Here is a 24077-nt window from a genome sequence, read left to right as displayed (position 1 = left end):
AGGGTAATTAGAAAAGTTAGTGTTTGCTCACTCAATGTGGAGCAAATAGGAAGACATAACAGTGTGTTGAGGATGAATAAGTCACTTAACAAGCTCTTAGTGGGAAACAATCTGAGCCAAGTGTCTATCCCGGCCATCAGGAAAGATCACTGTGGTTGTGGAACTCATGTTGTTTGCCCATCTGTCAGGAAGACAAACACTGAATAGTTAACTGCAAGCTCTATTCAATCACAGTTGAATGTGTGTTTTGAAAAAAAAGGACACTGTATGTCATCTCTAAATTAGAATATTAGAACCTTATTCATAAAGTAGTTTTCTTATGGGTATCATTTCTATGTATTTTTCCACTTTATGCATAAATTATTGTAGTGCTGCTGGAAAGAAAATGAACTCTTCAATATAGATACTTGGATAATATATTTCTGATTTTAAAACAAATGCATACCAATTATAGTACATGTGAAAAATGTCTAAAGTAAATGAAAAATATGACAAATATCTATGAAGCTATAACCCAAAGATATCACTGTTTACATTTTGACATATTTCCTTCAAGTCATATTTCTGCACATATTAAATATATATATAGTTGATGTCATACTGTATATTTAACTTTATATCCTTTTTCCACTTAAGATAATTGCATACACATTTCCTAGAAGATAAGAAAGTAAAAAGGTGAAAGATATTCTGCTCATTTTATTCTTTACTTCCATAGAAGTGATCTGTCCTACAACTGTTACATGTACTATTTCAGAGTCACTAATCTTACCATAAGACTTAATCAAACCTATTTTACAACAGTAAGGAACACTTTGTAGAAGTTGTGCTTTTCAAACTGGTATCCTAAGACGTGTCTCATCCTTTGGGTTCTTTCTCTTCCAGACTTCTCAGATCTTTCTTGGTAAAACACCACTTTTTACAAGTTACTTCTCTTCTCCAGGGTGTGCAGTAGGCTGCCTTTAGATTGGGTTTCCCTGGTGACTTAGTGGTAAAGAAACTGCCTGCCAATGCAAGACACATAGGAGATGAGGGTTTGATTCCTAGGTCATGAAGATCCCCTGGAGAAGGAAATGGCAATCCACTCCAGTGTTCTTGCCTGGAAAATTCTGTGGACAGAGGAGCTGTCCGGACTATACAGGACTATACAGTCTGGACAGGAGCTGGCGGACTATAGTCCGTGGAGTTGCAAATAGCTGGATGTGCCTCAGCAGCTGAGCACGCAGGCACGCCTTTAGATTAGCTCTCCACTCCATCCAGCTGTAGAGGCCCTCTGGAAGCTGCTGTCTTCTCTCCTCTCTCCGGCTCCTGGACACTGACTGCTCCAGGCAGACCTCAGCCAGCCAGTCAGTGTGCCCCCACTTTGTAATTTTAGTGTCTTTCCTTTTCAATCTTCATTTTTAAAAATGTATCTCAACCCTTTCTTTGAGGTAGGTCCTCACACACAGTTTCAATGCTTTCTCCTCCTCCCTATAACACGTCCTACCTTTGGCCCTATTTAATTTGGCTATGAATCATATATTGCCTTTTACAACTTTCTCTAATTGCTTGATTGGTGAATGTCTTTTTTTCAGAGGTTGAGCTTATCAAATTGCTTTAATCTAGGCAGGGCGGCAACTTCCATACCTGGACACCAGCAATCACTCTGTTATACCAGCTAACACCATGGGGCACTTGCCATGTGAAGGATAATATGTTAAGTACTTGACAGACAGTAGTTCATTCATTCTTCACAAAAGTCTGTGTCTTTTAGGACTGCTTTTGGCTGCTAATGAGGACCCGAGATGGCTCACAATGCCTAAACAATACAGATTTATTTATAATCTATAATGACAGTAACAAGAAGAACAAAAACTGGAGGTAGGTGGTTTCCAGCATTGGCTTAGGAACTGTGATGTCAGGGTTCTGGTTTGGCATCTCTTCAAGTGTTTCCGGCTTCCCCGTGGTTGCGATATGGCTGTAGCATTTCCCAGTATCACATCCTCACACAACCCAGCTCAAGGTCAGGAAGGAGGGCTGATGTAGGACAGCGGGTTCTCTTTGCATATCTCCCTCTTATCAGGAGAGGAAAATTTCCCCAGATTTTTCTCAGCAGACTTCTCCCACATCTCACTGACTAGAACTGGGTTATCTCTCTACCCTCTAGATGAGCAACTAGGTCCTTCTTCCCAAGATCAAGACAGCTCTGAATAATACTGAAAACCAGGAAGAAAGATGTGAAAAATGAACTGCTCTTGCATAGGCAATGAACAGTACCAGCTGTGGAGCATGTTAAGAAAAGTAAGCTCAGAGAAGCTGAGGTATTTGCGCAAGATTACCCACTCTAGTATTCTTGCCTGGAGAATCCCCATGGACAAAGGAGCCTGGTGGGCTATAGTCCATGGAGTTGAAAGAGTCGGACACGACTGAGTGACTAAGCACAAGGACAGCACATACAGCTAGTAAATAGCATCTTTGTTGTTTAGTCACTAAGTCATGTCTGATTCTTTGGCAACCCCATGGACTATAGCCCACCAGGCTTCTCCATCTATGGGATTTCCCAGGCAAGAGTACTGGAATGGGTTGCTATTTCTTAGTCCAGAGGATCTTCCTGATCCAGGAATAAAACCTGACTCTCCTGCAAAGGCAGGTGGATTCTTTACCGTCTGAGCCACCAGGGCTTCCCACTAAATGGCATGTGTTCAGTTCAGTTCAGTCACTCAGTTGTGTCCAACTCTTTGTGACCCCATGGACTGCAGCTTGCCAGGCCTCCCTGTCCATCACCAACTCCCGGAGTTTACTCAAACTCACCTCCATTGAGTCGGTGATGCCATCCAACACCTCATCCTCTGTCATCCCCTTCTCCTCCTGCCCTCAATCTTTCCCAGCATCAGGGTCTTTTCAAATGAGTCAGCTCTTCGCATCAGGTGGTCAAAGTATTGGAGTTTCAGCTTCAACATCAGTCCCTCCAATGAATATTCAGGACTGATTTCCTTTAGGATGGACTGGTTGGATCTCCTTGCAATCCAAAGGATTCTCAAGGGTCTTCTCCAACACCACAGTTCAAAAGCATCAATTCTTCAGTGCTCAGTTTTCTTTATAGTCCAATTCTCACAGCCATACCTGACTACTGGAAAAACCATAGCCTTGACTAAATGGACCTAAAGAGGTTTCAAATCAGACTTTTGGAGTCTCTCAGAATCCACATCTTTGCTCACCACACTATAAGGTCTTTCTAGAGAGTTTTAGCATCTTTTTAAATTCATCAAAAAATATTCAGTATCCACTTGATGCTCAGCACTGTTCTTCCTGCTGAAAGGGAATGAAGTATATATACTAGTGACAGAAACTCAACCCAGATGAAACAGCTGGAACACACAAGGTTAATTAATTAATAATTATACATTTTTATGTTGCAAGTTCAATCTGAAAGGGTATGGTTCTATGTAGCAGGAATTCACTGAGGTTGGTAGAAGTCAGACTGGACACTATGGAATGTAAATCAGATCTCACAGATTTGGTTCAGTGGGAATAAAGGCGACTAACATTCTAGGTATTCATACATTCACTATTGGCTTAGCAGACTGTTGTGCTGCCTATGTGTGATTAAAATACAGTTGAACAAATTGAAAAAGAAGAGAGACCTAGACCACCAAGCAATAGTACCCACTGAAAGTTCACTGAGGCAGAGAAGTGGCTGAGTGCCAAGGGATGTGAAAATTTATAAAAGGGTCAGTGGCTGCCTGCAAGGTTTCTGTGGTCTAATGGAGAAACTGAGGAGTTGAAAGATCACTCTTGAAGTGAAATTTCAGCTCTTTTTCTTTATGTGACCTGAGATTTTCCAGAAATTAATAAACTGAATAATATGGCTTTTGACAGCCAGATACAGATTCTAAAGAACACACCTATCTCATTGTCCCTTTAATAAAAATGAGGGGATTGAGTTAAGTCTGGTGGTTCAGGTGGTAAAGAATCGTCCTGCAGTGTAGGGAACCTGGGTTCAATCCCTGGGTGGGAAGATCCCCTCAAGAAGGGAATGGCTACCCTTTCCAGTATTCTTGCCTGGAGAATTCCATGGACAGAGAAGCCTGGAGGTCTACAGTCCATGGCGTCACAAAGAGTCGGACACAACTGAGCGACTAACAGTTTGGGTTAAGTCAGCCCACACCTTTTTGACCAGAGACTCACATTAGCAGGAAGAGCTAAAGATAAGTCTGGCTCTGTGGACCACAGCTAAGCTAAGAAGCTCAAACAGGGCTCAAAGCCACAGGCTTGGTTTCAAGGACACCCTAGACTGTCAACTCAGCTCTTCAGGTGGAGATATGGAGCTTGCCACACCAGCAGAGAAGCACGGCATTTTTACTTCTTTACATCCTTAACGCTTTGGGGATTTCTTATGCATAAAAGTTAAGTGTACAACTAGAGATTATCTTACTAGGTGAGGTAAGTCAGAAAGAGGACAAATGTGATATCACTTATATGTGGAATCTAAAATGTGGAGTGAGTGAACATCTGTGGAACAGATTCAGACCTAGTGATCAGGCTTGTGGCTGCCAAGGGGGAGAGAGGAGAGGAAGCAGGATGGACTGGGATCTGGGGCCTGGTAGATGCAAACTGTTACACATAGAATGGGTATACAACCAGGCTGAACTGTATAGCACAGGGAAAGTATATCCAATCTCCTGGGATAAGCCATAATGGTGTTTGTGTACGCTCAGTCATCTCTGACTCATATTGTGAGTCACATAGACCACACAATGTGGTCCTATGGATTGTGGCCCACCTGGTTCCTCTGTCCATAGGATTTTCCAGGCGAGAATACTGGAGGAGAGTGCAATTTCCTGCTCCAGGGGATCTTTTTGATCCAGGGATGGAATCTGGCTCTCTTAGTCTCCTGCATTGGCAGGAGGATTTTTTACCTGTAGTGATACCTGGAAAGTCCATGACAGCAGAATATAAAAAAGAAACAAACAAAAAAACTATATATATATGTGTGAAGCTGAGTCACTTTGCTGTGCAGTTTTAAATCAACTATACTTCAATAAAGAAGCAAACTGAAGAGAAGAAAAGATATCTTTACAATGTGTTGGAAACACTTTTCCATAAGCTCTAACAATATGAACATGTTGAAACTCAGCTTCTCTTTCATTACGCATATCTTTCATCTATTTTTACTCCTCAGATTCCTTTGGTTGTATCTAAAAATCTAGTGATTTTCAGAATCATATTTTTGACATCACAAAATCCAGTTAAAACCTATAATTTACCCACTTAAAAATTAACTTAAAGTACACAGTGAATTTTCACCATTTAATTAAAGATAAGATTTATGTTCTAAAAAAGGGCAAATGTAACATTCTTTGGGTGTGGTTTGTGACAGGAGATTAGGGTGGAACCCAGAATTATTTAGGAAATTATAGCTTGAGAAAATGTAAGAGGGTTTAAAATAGAGATTTTATAAGGAAGAAAAGTGTGTGGTTTTTTGTTGTTGTTGTTTTTGTTTGTTTGTTTGTTTTCTGTTCCCGAAGAATTGCTTGGGGCTGTCTAGATTCAAAGAAGAAAGGATTCCATTACTTTTAAGTATTGCAAAAAGCTCCCACACCATTCTTGTCAAAAGATAGAAGAGATATTGTAGAATTTCTTACTATGACAGCAAGTTATAGCAGGGACTGTTGAAACTAGGGCTGACAGATTTTAGCTAATTTTAACAGGCATGTGTAGGTATTGCCAAATTCTTAACTTTCTGAATGATGTCATCTTTCCCACAAATTTCTTAAATGATGCCTTAGCAAACAAGCATTTCTATTCTAATAATGTCTGAGTAAAATGTTGAATCACTCAAAGGATACAGATAGAGAGAGGGGGAAAAAAAAGTGCCATGTGGGAGGGGCAGAGCTTTATAAAACCAGTCATTGCCATGTCTGAACTCTAACAACGCTCAGAAGTCCTTTTCCTGTCAGGCGGAGAAGAACCAGGTATTTCAGTCATTTCCATATCTCTATCTATGAAATAGGGTTTTATTTTGCATACTGGTATTATTAGTATAATGGAAATTAAACTGTGGGATGTTTTCAGAGGATGAGTAAAAATTTAATGGTGTTTCTTGTTTAGTTGCTTGTTTGAGAATATTTTGGTTCAAGATTTGAATTAAATTACGTTAGACCTAATCTTAAATCTCAGAGGCCAACAAATGCATATGTAATATTCATCAAACCAAAATGTAGATTCTGGTTGTGATGTCAGTTTTACCAAACAGCTGAGAATGCATGTATCCTTTACTAGTTAGTGTTTGGCACTGAGTTTAACGAAAATAGCTAGACCAATTGAAAAGGATTATTTTAGTAACTGAAAGTAATTTATAAATTGTGTATAAATATGATAAAAACACAAAGAGGACTCAGTTTTCATCTTAAACAACCAGAAATTAAGCAAAAAGCTGAGTGGTTCAATTCAATACCAGAATATACTTACTGAATTTAGTTTGACAATTGGTCAATTTAGTGAAAGAGAAAGTACAGCCCAGTTAGTTGCTGGATCGACTGAAGTGATAGTTCAAGAAATAATTTAATATCCCATAAACAAATAACTTTATTATGAAAGAAATCAAATACAGAAAAGGTTTTTAATTTTGTGGGGGGGAAACTTGGTAATCTGGAATGGGAAATTTCCTTGAAGTATTGTTTTCTCTGTGTCATTAATTTTTCTGGTCAATTTCAAAATATTTACACTATGTTGCTGCAAAAAGATTCATTTAAAAATGCTGCAGCAAACACAAATCTAACGTTCGATGCCAGTGAGCAGAAGGACTGAGGTTGTGGGTGTGAGCGCTTCGTCACCTGTGCCGTTTCAGTGGCACATTTGTCCACTCGTGCTGCAGGAACGAACACAAACATCTCAGGGACCAGCCCCACATACGCTTTGCATCTGCTTGTTCTTCTAAAGATGATATTCAACGTCAGTTAGGAGTATACTATCTAGAAATAGTTGAAGTTGTATAGCTCACTCTAGTGTTAAGAAATTCACAACAGGTATTTCCTGTTCTGAGAGATTCTGATGTCACTTAGTGACTTCGATTTTACATGGTCTTAGGCAGATTCCCATTTAAATGCAGGATGGACGTGTTGTAGAGTCAGAAGACACACACACACACACACACACACACACACACATACACACACATAAATATATGGAGAATCCCAGGGACGGAGGAGCCTGATGGGCTGCCATCTATGGGGTTGCACAGAGTTGGACACGACTGAAGTGACTAAGCAGCAGCATATAATATATATTCAGAGATTTCTACAAATATAAACTCCTCAAACCTTATTTGAAAGGTCTGTAGGAACAGCACCAGAGCTGGAATCAGAAGCTAGTCTTGGCTTTGAAACTAGCCGTGCTATGGACATCTTCATATTCTCATTGGTATAACAGGAATTATTAACCTTATTTTTTTTTTAATTATTAGCTTTACCAGACAAGTAATTATGCAAGTTCAATAAAAGAGGCTGAAGGAATTTGGTAACTGTGATATAGACATAACACATTATTTTTTATGTTAAATGAAGTTAATTGCACCTATCTGAAAGATAAACTTTGAATGTTTTTAAAACAAGTAACTATATCTGGGGTGATTTAATTCTGTCCTCACTCACTTTTTAATTTTTTTTTTTAAAAATAATCACAGTCAACTGAAATTCTAACTTGACATTAAGAGCCCTCACTGTTAGTTTGTCTTGACACTTAAATTTTGTTAGTGTCAAAGTGACTGACAATTCAGGTCATTATAAAGAATTGGGTATAGGAGAGGCTTATATTAATTAATTAATTGGTAACGATGCAGACTGTGGGATCTTAGTTCCCTGACTAGGGATCAAGCCCATGCATTCAGCAATAAAAGTTCAGAGTCTTAGCCACTGGACCACTAGGGAATTCCCAGGCTTAAAGTTTATTTTTCTAGCTCTGATTATCTTTTCATACACAACAGAGAAATATTTATGCTATTAATTCTCTGTTTCTGAAATGTTTTCGAGACAATTTACAAAAAAGGATCTACCCAGGAATAACTCATTATAAAGATGATTTTAAAATGTAGAAGGAAGAGGAAACAAATTTCTGTCACCCAGGTTAATCTAATCTCAGCGATGAAGCAAGCAAAAAAGAAACTGTTTTTTAAAAACCTAATAAACCTTCTAGGAGTATTAAAAACTGGCTTCCTTCTTTTTATTTCCTCTTTCTAGCATTTCTCAAACCAGTAGCTGGCTGAAACTCTTACACATCGTAGTTAAGTGTGTAGCAGGTGAAGTGTGACATTGGACAGAGTGGGTTTCTGAAGCTTGAATCCCAGGCTTGAATCCCTGCACCATTACATACAAACTCTGTGACCTTTTATAAGTTACTTAACCTCTCTGGGCATCAGGATATAGCCTATAGAATAAAGATCAGAATATGTACCTCACACTGGTCCTGTGAATATCAAATATTAAAGGAGACCAGAAGACGTGAGAGAGTTTCAGGGACAAGTTCTATTTAATCTACTATTTTGTCTTGATTAAATAAAATTGGGTGGTAACTCACAGGGGAAATTTTGATACAAATGGCAATCACTTTGTTCACAAGAAATGTTCATGAACTGAACGTTCACATAAGACACCCATGGACGAGGGAGCCATGAGCCTGGAGGCGCTGCTGAGGGAGCCCAAGGCTATAGAGGGCCTCCTCCAGGGCCTCCCCCAGGGGCTCCCCAGCCACGTCCCCAGAAGGCTTCCTGCGGAGTGATGAGTGTCAGCGTCGCTTGGTATATTTATAGATTTTGGTAAGTGCAGGGTGTGTTTGAAGCCATTATGAAAGCATAAGATAGAATCTGTTGGCTAGAACCAGCAGGTACCCGCCCACACCCAGGTGTGTCCAAGCGTCTGACTGCATGTGAGGCGTAGGTCATGGAAAGTGTGTCTGTCATTTATCTTCAGATGGTGGAGTGTGTGTGTGTGTGTGTGTGTGTGTGTGTGAGCTCCATATATCTAGGACGACCCCCGCAGGGGGACCTGGTGCTGACTGCCCTGCTAGGGGTGGTGGGAGGAGGGGGCCTTTCCAGCACTCCCAGTAATGAACTGCTCAGCACAGGGGAGCTTTGGAAGAAAGGCTGTGTGTGTGAGTGGAGGGGGCCCAGGAATGAGAGAAAGGGCGGTGTGAAATGCCCACTCTCAAAAGGTGAGTCTAGGTCACTTCTAGAAAGGAGTTTGACCATCTCCACTGGGGCCAACAAGATCATGTGCGCACACGGCATGTATTTAAATATGTGTGTATTTGCCTCTAGTGTGTGTGATGGTGGTGGTTTAGTCACTAGGTCGTGTCCACGGATTCTTGTGACCCTGTGGACTGTAGCCTACCAGGCTCCTCTGTCCATGGGATTTCCCAGGCAAGAACACTGGAGTGGGTTGCATTTCCTTCTCCAGGGGATCTTCCTGACCTGGGGATCGAATTTGAGTTTCCTGCATTGCAGGTGGTCTCCTGCATTGCAGGTGGATTCTTTACTAACTGGGCCACCAGGGAAGGCGCTCGTGCGTGTACCTGTGTGTCTGTACGTGTGATGTGTGTTTGTAGGTACAGCACAGAGGTTGAGAGTGTGACCCTGGAGGTACCCACCCACCTGGCTTCAATTTCCAGTCCTGTTACCTATAGTTGAGTGACATGGGTCACTTTTCTGATTCTCTCTGGGCAGTAGCCTTTTCCTTTGTAAGCACAAGAATAGCAGTGCCTTCCCCACAGGGTTTGTGTAATGATCACCTGGTTAGTACGGGTGAAATGTTGAACACAGCATCTGTTGCACAGTTAAGAATTCAATAAGGGCTATTTATTGTTGCTGTTATTATTATTACTATGAGGTGGAGGGTCACCGCGTATCACAGGGCTGTTCCCTCTATCTCAGGATCACCTGTGTAATTGCAGGATCCAGTGCAAAAGGGAAATGCGGGGAGGACCCTTTGTATAAAATCATTAAGGAATTGCCGGGTCGTGAAAGCAGTGCATTGCACCGAGGGGGAACCTTTTGTGGCTGCACAGGTCCCAGGGTCACGACGCCGCTGGCCCTGTTCAGTGAAGGGAGAACAGAGAGGCAAGCCCTGGCCTGTGCAGGGTACAGCCTGTACTCTGCCACTGACATCCCTCAAAATGCTGAGTCATCTTGGACAGCTGTTGCTTTTCCTCATTTTCCTTCCAGATTGAGACAATGGAAGAACTTAATGTGGCAAATGCAATCTTTGCCCTCAATTTCTTCAAGCATCTGGCAAACACAAGCGCCAACACCCAGAATATCTTCTTCTGTCCCTGGAGCATCTCCTCCACCGTGGCCATGGTCTACCTGGGCGCCCGGGGTAATACTGCAGACCAGATAGCCCAGGTAAGTTTCTGTTGAAGTTCCCAATTGGGACTGAAGGATTCCTGAACTGAATTGCAGAACTGATCTGATTATATGCTTGCAGTATCTGGACGATAACAAAGGCAGCGGCTTGTGGGATCTTAGTTCCCCCACCAGGGATCGAGCCCGTGCCCTCAGCCATCATCACAAGCCATTACAACATGTCTTACTTAGATTCAAATCTATAAAAGAGATAGATTTTATCTACCTAAAAACTCTCAGTGGTTGATATGGCAGGAGGATTATTAGAGTTTCTTATCCTGCAATGTTAGAAATAGTTAATAGTGACCATAGCGGACATCTGATAAAGTTTATATTTTTTCAAAGGATTTGTGTGCTTTATCTCTTATGGGTTTTCAGACAAGTGTCACTGATGGATGGATAGTGGGGTTGAAGCACTTTTCCCAGGGGTTCCTCTGGTTTCTGCCCTCTCATCTCAGGCTCTTTCCATTTATGTAAAGAATTCCTTTTAGGCGCTTTAAGAGAGTTCTGCGAAGAGAACAAAATTATTCCAGAGCTTGGTCTCCGCACTCTGGGGGAGGCACAGAGAGCAACGTGACTTCAGAGGGCCTCGGCCAACCTGCTCCACCCCGTGAGCTCACGTCAACAAAATGGGGCTGACGGGATGGCCAGTGGTCAATGCCGAGGTGGTCAGGGGTGGGAGGCCATGGTGGACGATTTCTGTCAGGGCCGCTGGCCTCCTTCCTTGGTGAACGGACACCAGGTCAGTCAGGGGACCCTTTCATTGAGTTTGGGACTGTGGAAATACGTTGAACTACTTTACCTGTACACGGCAATCAACCTATGGGATAAATGCAGGGCTATTAAAATTCACATGACCCTTCATGTCAATGGAGGGCAAAAGGCACTGCAATATTCTAAAGTAATTAGCCTCCAATTAAAATTAATTAATTAATTAAAAAAATTCACAGGCTCCTGTCTTCCCTGGGTCCGTGACCAGACGAGGTAATTATAACATTAAGATTCTTTCCTAGTCCCATTTATATAGACATTAGCATTGAATGCTGTGAACACAAGCTCTGGCTTCCCACTAGCTGGGATGCTGTTTTCAGCCACACCAGAACGCCGCTGGCTACTGTTGAGTTTCTCCTGAGAGTCCCACCTGAGTGTGTGAATACAAACAGATGGTTACAGTCTTCCAGGCTCACAGTGACCCGTTTAAGGCAGGACTTGTTTGGAGTGGCTCACACAGAGCATTAGTCAGTCTCACAGCAGGAGGAGAAAGGATGGGAGCTTCGCTCTCTGTGTTTGTGGCAGTTTAAACACAAAGACTTACGACAAAGCCCTGTTGCTCAACTCTCTGGTACCAGCCACATTTTGCAAGACTCCTTCCCCTTTGTTTTCTTTGCCTTGAAAAAAAAAAAGTAAAGGCAGTGAACTCCATTAAAAAGTTTAGAAAACATCAAGGACTTCTTTTTTTATTTTTATTTAGTTTTTGGCCATGGTGTGAGGCATGTGGAATGTTAGTTCCCTGACCAGGGCTTGAATCCATGCCCCCTGCATTGGAAGCATGGAGTCTTAACCACTGGACCACCAGGGAAATCTTTCTCAAATGTAAAGGAATCAGAAGTTTTTGTTTTTGTTTTTGTTCTTGAGGACAAATGCCAAACAAAGTGCTCTAGGTGCTAAAAGTAAAAACCTTGATTTTGACGCCAAAGGAAAAGTAACTTATTGGTCACTCGGGATATAACACAGTTTTTCTGTGTTTGGAAAGTATTTTCTGCACATGGGGCAAGGATTTTATATGGGAAGGATTTTATATGCTACATGGGAAGATTCTAAAATTAAAAGGCAAATTGGCTTAATTCTCTACCAAAAAAGAGAAGACACTCTTTGGTTTGGAGGTGAAAGCCTGGACTTTGGGGACAGACCTGCCCCTCTTTGGTTGATGGCTTTGCCACTTACTAGGTGTGTAAGTGAAGACATTTAAACGCTCTGAGCCTCAGCTTTCTTGTTTTTTATTTTATTTTTTAAGAACAGCTTTGCTGATCTATAATTCACATTTCATGAAATTCACCCATTTAAAGTTTACAATTCAGTAGTTCTTAGTATATTCACAAGAATTGAGCAGCCATCACCACAATCTAATTTTAGAATATCTTCATCTCCCCTAAAAGAAACTCTGTGCGATCTATGGCTATACCACCCTGAACCCTCCTGATCTTGGAAGCTAGACAGGGCTGGGCCTGGTTAGTACTTGGATGGAAGACATTCTGCACCTATGAACTATATTAATTTGATCATACATAATGTGGATGGTTAACCACATATTTTGTACATTAGTTGCAGACCTCTCAAACACTATTTGATAACTCAAAAGAGTCTAGTGGTAACTGTTTTATTTTTAAAATGTGAATGAAAATGTGTATCGGGCAAGATGGGTATGAAGATTACAGTTAACTGGAGAGGTACATGGTGGAACTAATTGTTTTCTTAGCTGATAGTTACAATGTTCCATCCAGGCATCTGAATGTTTTAGGAATTTATCCACAGAATACAAAATCATGTGAGGTAGGTGCTCTGATTACCATACTGACTTTACAAGAAAATCAGGGCAGGAAGAAGCCACACACAGTTGGGAACAGGTGTAGCTGGTAAAGCTGGAACGGTTGTAATGGAAAAAAGGCTAAATAGAATAAATAGATACTCTCTTACAGAGCACAGACAATGTGAGATTTGCCAGAATATTTTTACCCAGCTCTTATCTTTAGGATAAGGCCACAGACTGGCCCAGGGCAGGCCGCCTCTCTGGGCAGGGTGCCTGCCTCAGCCTGGCTCAGGGTCATTTCACGTCCCCCGCACCTGCAAGGACTTTTGCTGTGACCCAAGAGGGCTTCAGTGCTGCCCAGAGACCCTGACTTACGGGTCAACTTCCTTAAAAGGCAGGACAACCAGAGAAACTCTAATATAAAATATTCCCACTTGTGCAGTAGCAGTCAGACCGCTTCTTTTCAGAGAGGATTAGGTAGGAACTTATAATATATGATCTGAAGAGCAGAGAAAAACCCCAGAAATCCTAACACCTCTCCTTCCAGCCTAGAAATTCACCATCTGCTGGAAAAGCTTGCATTCCTTCCCTTGGCAGAACGTCCACCATCAAACGCATTTACCAATAAGCCCCTCCGTGCCTGGGGCCCTATGGGACTGGGACCCAAGAGATGCTAGAGGTGGGTGTGGGTGGGTAGCAGGGCCAAGCTGAGGAGTCTATAATACTGGAGAGAGGACCTGAGCACCCTCTAGGGCAAGTCTGTACCTGTCAGCTTCACTGTTAGCTGGATCTGCCACTTACAACATAAAGAAATTCACATTGGGACTTCCTGGTGGTCCAGTGGTTAAGACTGTGCTCCCAATGCAAGAGGGCCCAGGTTTGATCCTTGGTCGGGGAACATGTGGAAACTAAAGATCCTGCCTACCTCAACTAAAGATGCTGCCTGCCTCAACTAAGACCAGGGGCAGCTAAATAAATCCATAAGTGAAAATAAATATTTTTTAAAAGAAATTCATATTGTCATCTGACTCCTGCCATCTGTCCCCAACATGGACAGAAGTGGGGAATTTCTTCATGTGTAAATAACATTTGTGCAAATGTTTTAGGTGATCCCTAGTAATACTGAGTAACCTGTTTTTGTGCTTAAACTAGCTGTGGCTGCTAATTTTTGACAAATTATAAGGGTATACAGGGCTTCCCTTATAGCTAAATCAGTAAAGAATCTGCCTGAAATGCAGGAGACCCTGGTTCAATCCCTGGGTTGAGAAGATCCTCTGGAGAAGGAAATGGCAACCCACTCCAGTATTCTTGCCTGGAGAATCCCATGGACAGAGGAGCCTGGCAGGCTACAGTCCATGGGGTCGCAAGAGTCGGTCATGACTTAGCGTCTAAACCACCACAGAAGGGTATATCATGTAAGGCCACTGAATAGAGAGATGAAAGGTCAAGAGTTAACCGTGTTACTTCTTTCAATGCAATTTACGAGTTGGGTGATAATTTAATTAAAATGCCATAAATCATCTCATAATAAAAAAAATTGTCAAAATGGTCAGTATTTGAATTAGTATAAAATATCTCATGCTAATTCCTATGAAGGGACTCTCACTGACTTACATGAAGAGCCACTATGCTTGTTGCCCAGACACAAAAGCATGGAACTAAACATAGGACCCCTACGAGGTAACTGACAGCCATTGGTTTAAAAGCTAAATAATGCAGCAGAAAAATGTATCCAATTTTCTCGAATTCCAATTTTAGGTGCTTCAGTTTAACCAAGTTGGAGTCCACGAAGACACCCCAGTGACCCCACAGAGCCTCACCAGTTGTGATTTCCAGCAGCAGATCCAGAGGGACACCTATCCTGATGCTATTTTGCAGGTATCTGACTCATCCGTTCCTAGTTCTTTTGTATTTTGCTTCCAGAAACTTCTTGTTATAAAGTCACAATATTTATGAAGAAACCTAGTACAGTGTCCACCTTTCACAGTAGAAAACTAAGACTCACAGTCCTTGAGTAAATATCCTATGGTCACTCTGATAAGGAAGGGCAGAGATGGGGTAGATTCCAGGCTTTATGACTTCCAGGTCAAGACTGTTTCTAAATTGTGCTGCATCAATCTGCCATTGGTTAGGTATGTATAATTTATTCTAAAGCCATGGTAGAGACTCATAGAATACATGTATGAATGCAGATTTCCAGAGTAAGGGGTGACAAGTAATTGAGGAATGGAGATGGCCAGAATTGATGACTTCACGAGAGGTCTCTGACCTTCACATATCCTTTATCTCCTCTCTATCTATCTATCTATCTAGGGCTTCCCCGATGGCTTAGTGGTAAAGAATCCTCAGGCAATGCAGGAGACATAGGACGTGTGGGTTCAGTCCCTGGATGGGAAGAGCCCCTGGAGTAGGAAATGACAATCAACTGTAGTCTTCTTGCTTGAAAAATCCCACGGTCAGAGGAGCCTGGTGGGCTGCAGTCCAAAGAGTTGTGTAGAGATGCCCTCAACTATATGACTGAGCATGAGCACACATCTATCTATTGTCATTTATGATCATCATCTACTATCTATCTATCTATCTATCTCCTGATCTATCAACATAATAAGCAACTGAACAATAGCAATTTATCTATCTACCTATTTATCATCATTATCATGATCATCATCTACTGTCTATCTGTCATCCATTCATCTACTCTATCTCAGGTTAATATATTTTCCCAGTAATTCACTTCCTTAAACACCAATTATCCATCTACATTATAAGAGCCTGGTGTAGATGGGCTCCTATTGGTAAACACTTCCCCAGTCACACCCCTGAGTTGGGTCATGGGGAGATACCTCTCACAGGTTCCTTCCTGGGAACGCTGATGCTCCCCCTGCCTGTCGCCCAGGGAATTACAGACTCAAGATGGAGAGAGGGCCTCTTCTGCCAGGCCTGAGTGGACAGCTGGTGGTCCATCTTCAGGGCTCTGACCTCGGCTTCACCCAAGCCGTTTCTGTGACTAAGCCCCGTGTCTGTCATCATGCTCGAAAACTTCAGGCTGCGGATTGGAATTCCCCTCGATTTTATGTTTTCTAAACTCCAGATTTTTCATTGCACAGACTACTCCTTAATTATGCCATGGGACTTGTTGAAGTTATATACATTTTTAAAGAACATGTCTAATGTAACATTTTAATATAATCAGAGTTGCTTAGAGACGTTATAGTTTAGCTAAAGTATCAAAGGAGCCTGACTTTTCCTAGGATCTCAGTTCTGTCAAAGTTAAATCCAATCCACAGGCAGAGAATTATCTGAAACAAGTCAAAAATTATATGATAAGTTTTAATGTACTACATCCATATGAACAGTATTTCATCATAGTTACCTCCAAAGTGACAGGAAAAAAAAGTATATTTTAATACAGCATTTTATTGATATCCTAGGAAAAAAATGCTATTGCTTCAGAAATATCTTGTTTAGGAGTCCTGAGTTATATAAAACGAATCCCTCTTTTTCCTTTTAAGGCACAAGCTGCCGGGAAAATCCATTCATCCTTCCGTTCTCTCAGCAACGCCATCAACACGTCCACGGGGGAGTATTTATTGGAAAGTGCCAATAAGCTGTTTGGAGAGAAGTCTGCAAGATTCAAGGAAGTGAGTGAAACCTGCAATTTAAATGACAGGGCCGCAAACTTGCAACCGAGGTCACTTTCAAAGCTGTTTTCTCTGATTCATTCCCAGTAGGTCAGAATTCCACTCGGGCTCGCTATGGCTCCCGAGGCCAGGGGACAAGATCCAACGCAGCTATGCTTACGCTCCCTCCGTGGGTTCTTCCTCTTTCTACTGTAAAAACCTCACATGTAAAGTCACAAGTCAGGAGGAGGGCACAGCTATTCCAGAACCGCTGAACCCACACCCAACCTCTCCTTCTGTACTCTGTTCATAATGCAAAGTGTGCCGGAGAACAAATGCAGTGGGGCCTGGGTTGGGGTGGGTGGCGGTCAAGAGAGCTATAATCAGCCCCCCGCCGGCCCCCCAGCCGACCTCCCTGCTACCCATTCTTCAGGCTCCCCAGTCTTGACAGGAAGCCTGTAATTTACAGTTACACCATGGCTAGTTGGGTAGCCAGAAGAAGGGCATGGCAACCCACTCTAGTATTCCTGCCTGGAGAATTCCATGGACAGAGGAGCCTGGCGGTCCACAGTCCATGGAGACACAAAGAGCTGGACACCACTGAGAGACTAATACTTCATCACTTTCACGTGCTGGGTGTATATTCTGTATGATCTTTGTCATTATTGTTTTCACTTTAAAGGAATACATGCAGCTTTCCAAGAAATACTACTCTACAGAACCCCAGGCGGTGGACTTCCTAGAATGTGCAGAAGACACCAGAAAAAAGATTAATTCCTGGGTCAAGACCCAAACCAAAGGTAAAACCAAGGAAATAGTTTCTGCTCTTCTTTCCACATAGAAAACTCTGATTTTTTTTTAAGTCCTTAAACTTAGCCCTTACTCCCATCCTTAGTCATTTTAGCTAATGTAACCTGTTATTTGTTGAGCTTTGTGGTGTTTTAAGTGAGAAAAAAAATAACCGAGGCATCCTAATAGAAGATATATATTCAGTACTTCAATAATCTGGTTTTGGATTATTACCTTAGAGTAGAATGTAAGAAGAGGCAGATCTTTTCTAACATAGGAAATATCAGTATTGAAATAATTGTGACTTTATGTTCACTGTGAACAAAAAGAACAAAGGCATAATTGTCAACTGAGTAAGTGGTGTGAGAATACCAGCAATGGAAAAAGGAGAGATCATAAAATTTTAACTCTTTCTTCTATGGCACCCTTCAGAGTCAGCATGTTGTCAAGTTCTTTCAGCCTCTGCTTTATCTCTCACTGATCATCTAAGCTATTTCTACCTTTGTTTCACATGTACTCAGTTCTTAACTGACTCATCCAAGATTCCACTATCTGGTAGTGGTACATCTGGGGTTACCTCTTCTTCTGAGCCTTAGTCTAATTCTGGAATTCTTTAATTTAATGTTCAAAGAGTTTGATAACTTAATGCAGAAAACATATTTTCACTTATCTCCTATGTTTATTTATTTACTTTTAAATAAGTTTTTATTTGGCTATGTTGGGTCGCAGTTGTGGCATGTGAAATCTAGTTCCCTCACCAGGAATTGAATCTGGGCCTCTGGCATTGGGAGCATGGAATATTAGCCACTGGACTACTAGGGAAATCCCTACATCCTATGTTTAAAACATTATTTCAAGCCATAGTATGTTATCCTGCTTTCTTAGCTACCATAATAGAAAAAAAAAAAAAAAAAAACACTTGTAATAAGTTCTGTAGAATTGAAAAAACTTATTATTATTTCTCTAAAAATAGTTGACCTACTTCAGTTCTTCATTTCTAGATTTTTAAATTACTGCTTTAAAAGAGTGACATACCACTGACAAAAAGGAAGCAGAGAAAGTGAAGATTTAACAGAAATGAAAGCCAAAGAGGATTGCAAAGTTAAAGAGACACATGAAAGCTTTGAATTTTGGAAACAGCAAGAATTTCCCTTCTTTCTAAGCATTTGTGGTGAATGGCTATAAATCAATCAGTGGAATTGCAAAAATGCCAAATAGTCGTTTGGACTGATTGTTTTACCAATTTTTATAGTAATTTGAGAAAAAATTTCTTTTTTCCTGGTTATGATCAAATACTATGTGTCACAAAGTTAAATAAAGTTCCAGTAGATTTCCAAGTAGTAACCAGGAATTTTAATTGCTAGGGGGTATACTGAATGAAGATATGGAATAACTATACTGAATCTGGTCAGACTACAGTGACCTTTTTGCCTGAGTCTTGAATCTGTCAGTAGAATTGGAAGATGGTGGAATTCTGACCAGCTCTCAAGCATTGTGACCTTGGAAAGGTTATTAATATCTCCCTATAGTGTCCATGTGTGTTGTTGTTCAGTTGCTAAGTCTTGTCTGACTCTGCCACCCCATGAATTGCAGCATGCCAGGCTTCCCTGTCCTTCACTATCTCCTGTAGTTTGCTCAAACTGATGTCCATTGAGCCAGTGATGCCATCTAACCATCTCATCCTCTGTTGCTGCCTTCTCCTCTTGCTCTGAATCTTTCCAGCACCAGGGTCTTTTCCAATGAGTCGACTCTTCCCATCAGGTGCCACAGTATTGGAGCTGCAGTTTCAGCATCAGTCCTTCCAATGAATATTCAGGGTTGATTTCCTACTTGTGTAAAATGACACTAATAATACTCCCTTACTAGAGTGGTTGTGAGATTAAATAAAATAATGTGGTTGAAATATTACAGAGCAGGTATTCACTGTAAATGGGCTGTTTCTTAAACCAACTTAAAAAAATATCACACTCGGATATTATCATTTCTGGGGACCATTTTGGGCTCAATCATTCACTCCCTTCTCTGTGTTGTCACAGTACTCTGAATTATTCAGCTCTCTTATAGAACTTATCACACTTTTTTTCCTAAATGATTTAGAGTGTCGCTCCAATATTCTAAGCCTCCCCAGGACAATTCTTCCTTTATTACTTAATGGAATCTGTGCTATTCCTTATGTAGGTCTAGCACAACTTCCAAAACACTGTTTTTGGGTGAATCAATGAGACCCATGGGCTGTCTAGACCAGATCTAAAAGCCCTGGTGACTTACTGGGGAAATGCACTATTTTATTCCTTGTTAGCGTTAGTCACTAAATTGTGTCCATCTCTTTGCAATCCCATGGACTGCAGCCCACCAGGCTCCTCTGCCCATGAAATTCTCCAGGCAAGAATACTGGAGTGGGTTGCCATTCTCTTCTCCAGGGGACCTTCACCATCCAGGAACCGAACTCGGGTCTCCTGCATTGCTGGCATATTCTTTACCATCTGAGCCACCAGGGAAGCCCATTATATTCCTTGAATCTCTTTTTCACTCCCATCTGAATGAACCAACTTCATATAACTACAAAACTTTGAGAAAACAGTATAAAAGGAATTTAAAATTTTCTGGGATTTCTCTGGTGGTCCAGGGGTTAAGACTCTGCACTCTCAAAGCAAGGGATACAGGTTCAATTCCTGGTCAAGGAAATAAAATCCTGCATGCAGCACAGCATGGCCAAAGGAAATAAATAAATAAAAGAAACTTTAAAAAAATTTTCCAAGTCTGATAGTAATTCTAAATCTTAATTATACTACTTCTTCATTTTCTCTTGAATTTTGTAAATCTGAAAAATTTGGTCTGGGTTTTACTTATGATTTAAATAAATTAGAAAAATTTGAATGTGATATCAGTATCTCTGCAGAGTATGATAAATGTAGATGCTGAGCTTGATAGTGACTCAAAAGATTCAAGAAATCATAATGACTTCATAATTGTTAATCATGAAACCTAAACATATATCATATTTTCTGTAGGCAAAATCCCAAACTTGCTACCTGAAGGTTCTGTTGATGCAGACACCAAGATGGTCCTGGTGAATGCTGTCTACTTCAAAGGAAGGTGGAAGACTCCATTTCAGAAGAAATTAAACGGACTTTATCCCTTCCGTGTGAACTCAGTATGAAACAATGACAACAAATTGAATTTTCTTGACATAGATTTTAGGGCTTTTGACAAAATAGAGACAGGATAATTAGGGACCACTCACCGATACCCATATGTGATTTGCTATTAATAGTTATAAGTTATGCACACTGGATAGTTTATTGACTCTTTCAGGTTATTGAATAGCACTCAGTAATTTTCTGAGGGGCCTTATGAGTAGTGGTGAAGACCATGGACTTTACAATTGCACGATTCTGGCCTCACATTTAGGCTCTACTACGGTCCAGCTATGATGTTGCTTATGGCTCATTCATTCCATTTTTTGACTTGTGAAACTAGGATGATAACTTCCAACTCAAAAGGTTGTTGTAAGAACTCAATGAGATTTTTCAGAGTTCTTGACCCCTAGTAGGTACTGAACAAATGTTTCAGTATTATTATAATTGTCCATCTTATAATTAGTTGACACTACTTTGAAAAAAATGAAATAGATCAGAATCACTGTGAGAGCATGCAAATAATAAGTTTCTATTTTTAAAATATATTTTGACATTTCTAAACAAATTTCAAAACAAATTTTTAATTTTTGAAAAGCATATTTCTTCAGCATGAAAGCATAACCCATTCTCCTTTTTGTCTGATTGTAAATCTTTTGACGTCTTACTATCAACTTTCATGTTTTACTTTTTAATTACTTTAGACTCAGCGCAAATCAGTAGAGATGATGTTCCTGAATGAAAAGCTAAACATTGGATACATAGCAGACCTGAAGGTCCAGATTCTAGAACTCCCATATGCTGGCAATGTCAGTATGTTCCTGCTGCTTCCAGATGAAATTGCTGAATCCTCTACAGGCTTGGAGTTGGTAAGAATTCCAGCTTACATTGTTTTAAACTTCTGGGACTAAACGCACCTTTGCACATGTTGTTGTTGTTATTTAGTCCCTAAGTCACGTCCGACTCTTTGAGACCCCCTGGACTGTAGCCCACCATGCTCCTTTGTCCATGGGATTTCCCAGGCAAGATTACTGAAGTGGGTTGCCATTTCCTTCTCCAGGGAATCTTCCCCATTCAAGGATCAAACCCACGTTTCCTGCATTGGCAGGTGGAATCTTTGTCACTGAGCCACCTGGGAAGCCCTTGCATATACCTACACCCGAGGAAATGGTGTGCAGTTTAGATATGTGAACTGGTTTGAGAGGAACTGTGCCAGGTTACCCACTGTCATTCATAAGCCTTAAACACTTGTCATACATGCCATCTTCTTGCAAAATTTTTACGAAACTATTACCTTTTAATATCACCTACAGTATAGTGAAGTCATTGGTTGCCAACATTAGAGGTTGTTGTCCTTCTCTGCTAAGCACTCATTGGTTTTATGTTTTGGATTCGTAGCTGGAAAGTGAACTCACCTATGACAAACTCAACAAGTGGCTCAGCGAAGACACCATGGCTGAGGATGACGTGGTGGTATACATCCCCGAGTTCAAATTAGAAGAACATTATGAACTCAAGACCATTCTCACAAGCATGGGCATGGGCGATGCCTTCAGCCAGGGCCAAGCCAATTTCTCAGGCATGTCAGGAAAGAATGACCTGTTTCTGTCTGAAGTGTTCCATCAAGCTTCTGTGGAAGTGAACAAGGAGGGCACTGAGGCTTCTGCCGGCACTGGGGCCATCATGACAGGGAGAACAGGTCATGGAGGTCCACAGTTCGTGGCAGACCATCCTTTCCTCTTCCTTATCATGCACAAGATAACCAAGAGCATCCTCTTTTTGGGCAGATTTGCCTCACCCTAAATTGAAAGCTTCTGTTTCTGCACAGGAATTTGTAAAATGAGTGTAAGCCTCAGGATTTCTGGCAGTGCTGAAACTTCTCTGCATGTTTCTGTTTTTCGGAAAACCTTTTATTACACACTAACTAGAAACACAGACATAGCGTGACATCTGTGAATCATAACATTACCCCTCTGTTAATCATTTGGCCTCCTAAAATGGGATGATATCTCAGTTCTTTCTTATTCTCAGTTTATTTTATAGCATTAACTTTTACTGTATTATTTATTATTTTATATATTTTTTATTATGGTCACTGTCTAGTATAGTTGATACATTTACAAAAACCAGTTATCACTTATTTTTCTTTCTAAGGCAATGTATGTATTTTTGGGCTTCCCTGGTGGCTCAGAGGATGGAGAATCCACCTGCAATGCAGGATACCTGAGTTCGATCCCTGAGTCAGGAAGATCCCCTGGAGAAGGGAATGGCTACCCATTTCAGTGTTCTTGCCTGGAGTATTCCATTGACAGAGGAGCCTAGCAGACTCCAGTCCATGGGGTTACAATAAGTCAAACATGACTTAGTGACTAAGCATGCATGCATATGTATTTGTTCTTATAATGAAGGATAAGTAGGTGGCCTTCCATGAGCTTTTGTAATAGAAACCTAGAAGAAAGCATTGAACAACAGGGAAATACATATTATGTGCATTTATAAACAAATGTCTAGCATTATGTATCACATACAAGTGGCTGTTACTTTTGTAAGGTTGCAAAAATGCAGAAAATAAACCTATTTTCACAAACCATTTGCTTGTTTACATTCTATTAGGTCTTCAGGTTATAAGACCTGCTAATCTTGTTTCTCAGAAATCAGGTATCACAGCTCATTTGTGAGAGCCAAGCAAGCAGAATAAAGGAGCCAAGGGAATAACCGACTGCTTTGCAAGGGGCCCCAGTGTTGGGGGTGGGGTGGAGTTGTGTGAAAAATTGATTAGAACTGCCGTCTCACAGCAGAAAAACGTATAACACTTCAAAATGATAGTTTGAGTCAGAGTTCTTTGGGGACTCCTGTATTCAAATCAGGACATCAGGAATAAACACTGAGTCTAGTGGCTACAGACATAGCATCAAGGTCATAATCACTGAGTGAGTTGACAGAGTTCAGGGGCACAAAGGTGGAAGGAAACATAAGTTGACTTATTTTAAGTGTGTTTGCTTCAAATAGCACTGAACACTTTTGAGTGGATCAGGAGCAGAGAAGAACATAATTTAAGTCTTGGGAACTAAGGAAGATCTGAGGTTTAGGAAGTCTGACTTGGCTGCAGAAGTGTGGCTGGATCCTGAAAATGCATTCCAGGCATTGACCTCTTTATGATGAAAGCCAGAGATGGGTGACCCATTGGAGCATGGTGGCTAAAGAGGTAGCCTCACGACTTTGACTTAACTGCACCCAAATCCCAGTTCAAACACTTATGAGTCCTCTTAATTATAAGCTGGGAATGATGCTTCCTCATGCTTCAGTTTGCTTTCAATGTAAACTAGGGAAAACAGTGCTTTTCTCATAAGGTTGCTCTGCCAGTGGAACGAATTCACATCTAACAAGAAATTAAACAAATGCTTAGCATATAAATACTAGTGATTATAGTTATTTTCTTAATTGGCAATAAAACTGACTCACTGTCAGCTGATCAAATATAGCATCCCAGAAAATTATCCAGTTAATTTTTTTAAGACTTGAATTATGGTTTATTTCCTCAAAATCAGATATTCTTAAAAATTATAGGTTCTTCCTTGCATTCTCTTACTTACTTTTAGATTAATTTAAAAAATGTATTTTATCAATTC

At 40.9% G+C, this 24077-nt stretch overlaps 1 protein-coding gene across 1 annotated transcript; it reads left to right on the top strand.

The window, feature by feature from the left end:
- The first annotated feature begins 5875 nt into the window (after positions 1-5875).
- On the top strand, positions 5876-23024 carry LOC136167617 (plasminogen activator inhibitor 2-like). The gene is made up of 8 exons (XM_065935120.1): positions 5876-5954; positions 10196-10375; positions 14661-14780; positions 16415-16543; positions 17205-17322; positions 20323-20465; positions 21153-21317; positions 21847-23024. Exons 2-8 carry the CDS (start codon positions 10205-10207, stop codon positions 22249-22251), a joined length of 1251 nt encoding a protein of 416 aa, XP_065791192.1. The 5' UTR covers positions 5876-5954; positions 10196-10204; the 3' UTR covers positions 22252-23024.
- Positions 23025-24077: the final 1053 nt, after the last annotated feature.

This window comes from Muntiacus reevesi, chromosome 4 (assembly GCF_963930625.1).
Source record: "Muntiacus reevesi chromosome 4, mMunRee1.1, whole genome shotgun sequence".
NCBI classification, from domain to species: Eukaryota; Metazoa; Chordata; class Mammalia; order Artiodactyla; family Cervidae; genus Muntiacus; species Muntiacus reevesi.
Note: the sequence above shows the minus strand (reverse complement) of the source record. Positions and strands in the feature narration are given on the sequence as shown.

Coding starts and splice junctions, on each gene's coding strand:
- LOC136167617 (XM_065935120.1), top strand. CDS start 10,205: ATGGAAGAACTTAATGTGGCAAATGCAATCTTTGCCCTCAATTTCTTC. Junction 16,544..17,204: donor AGTCTGCAAGATTCAAGGAA/GTGAGTGAAACC, acceptor TTCACTTTAAAG/GAATACATGCAGCTTTCCAA. Junction 20,466..21,152: donor ATCCCTTCCGTGTGAACTCA/GTATGAAACAAT, acceptor TAATTACTTTAG/ACTCAGCGCAAATCAGTAGA.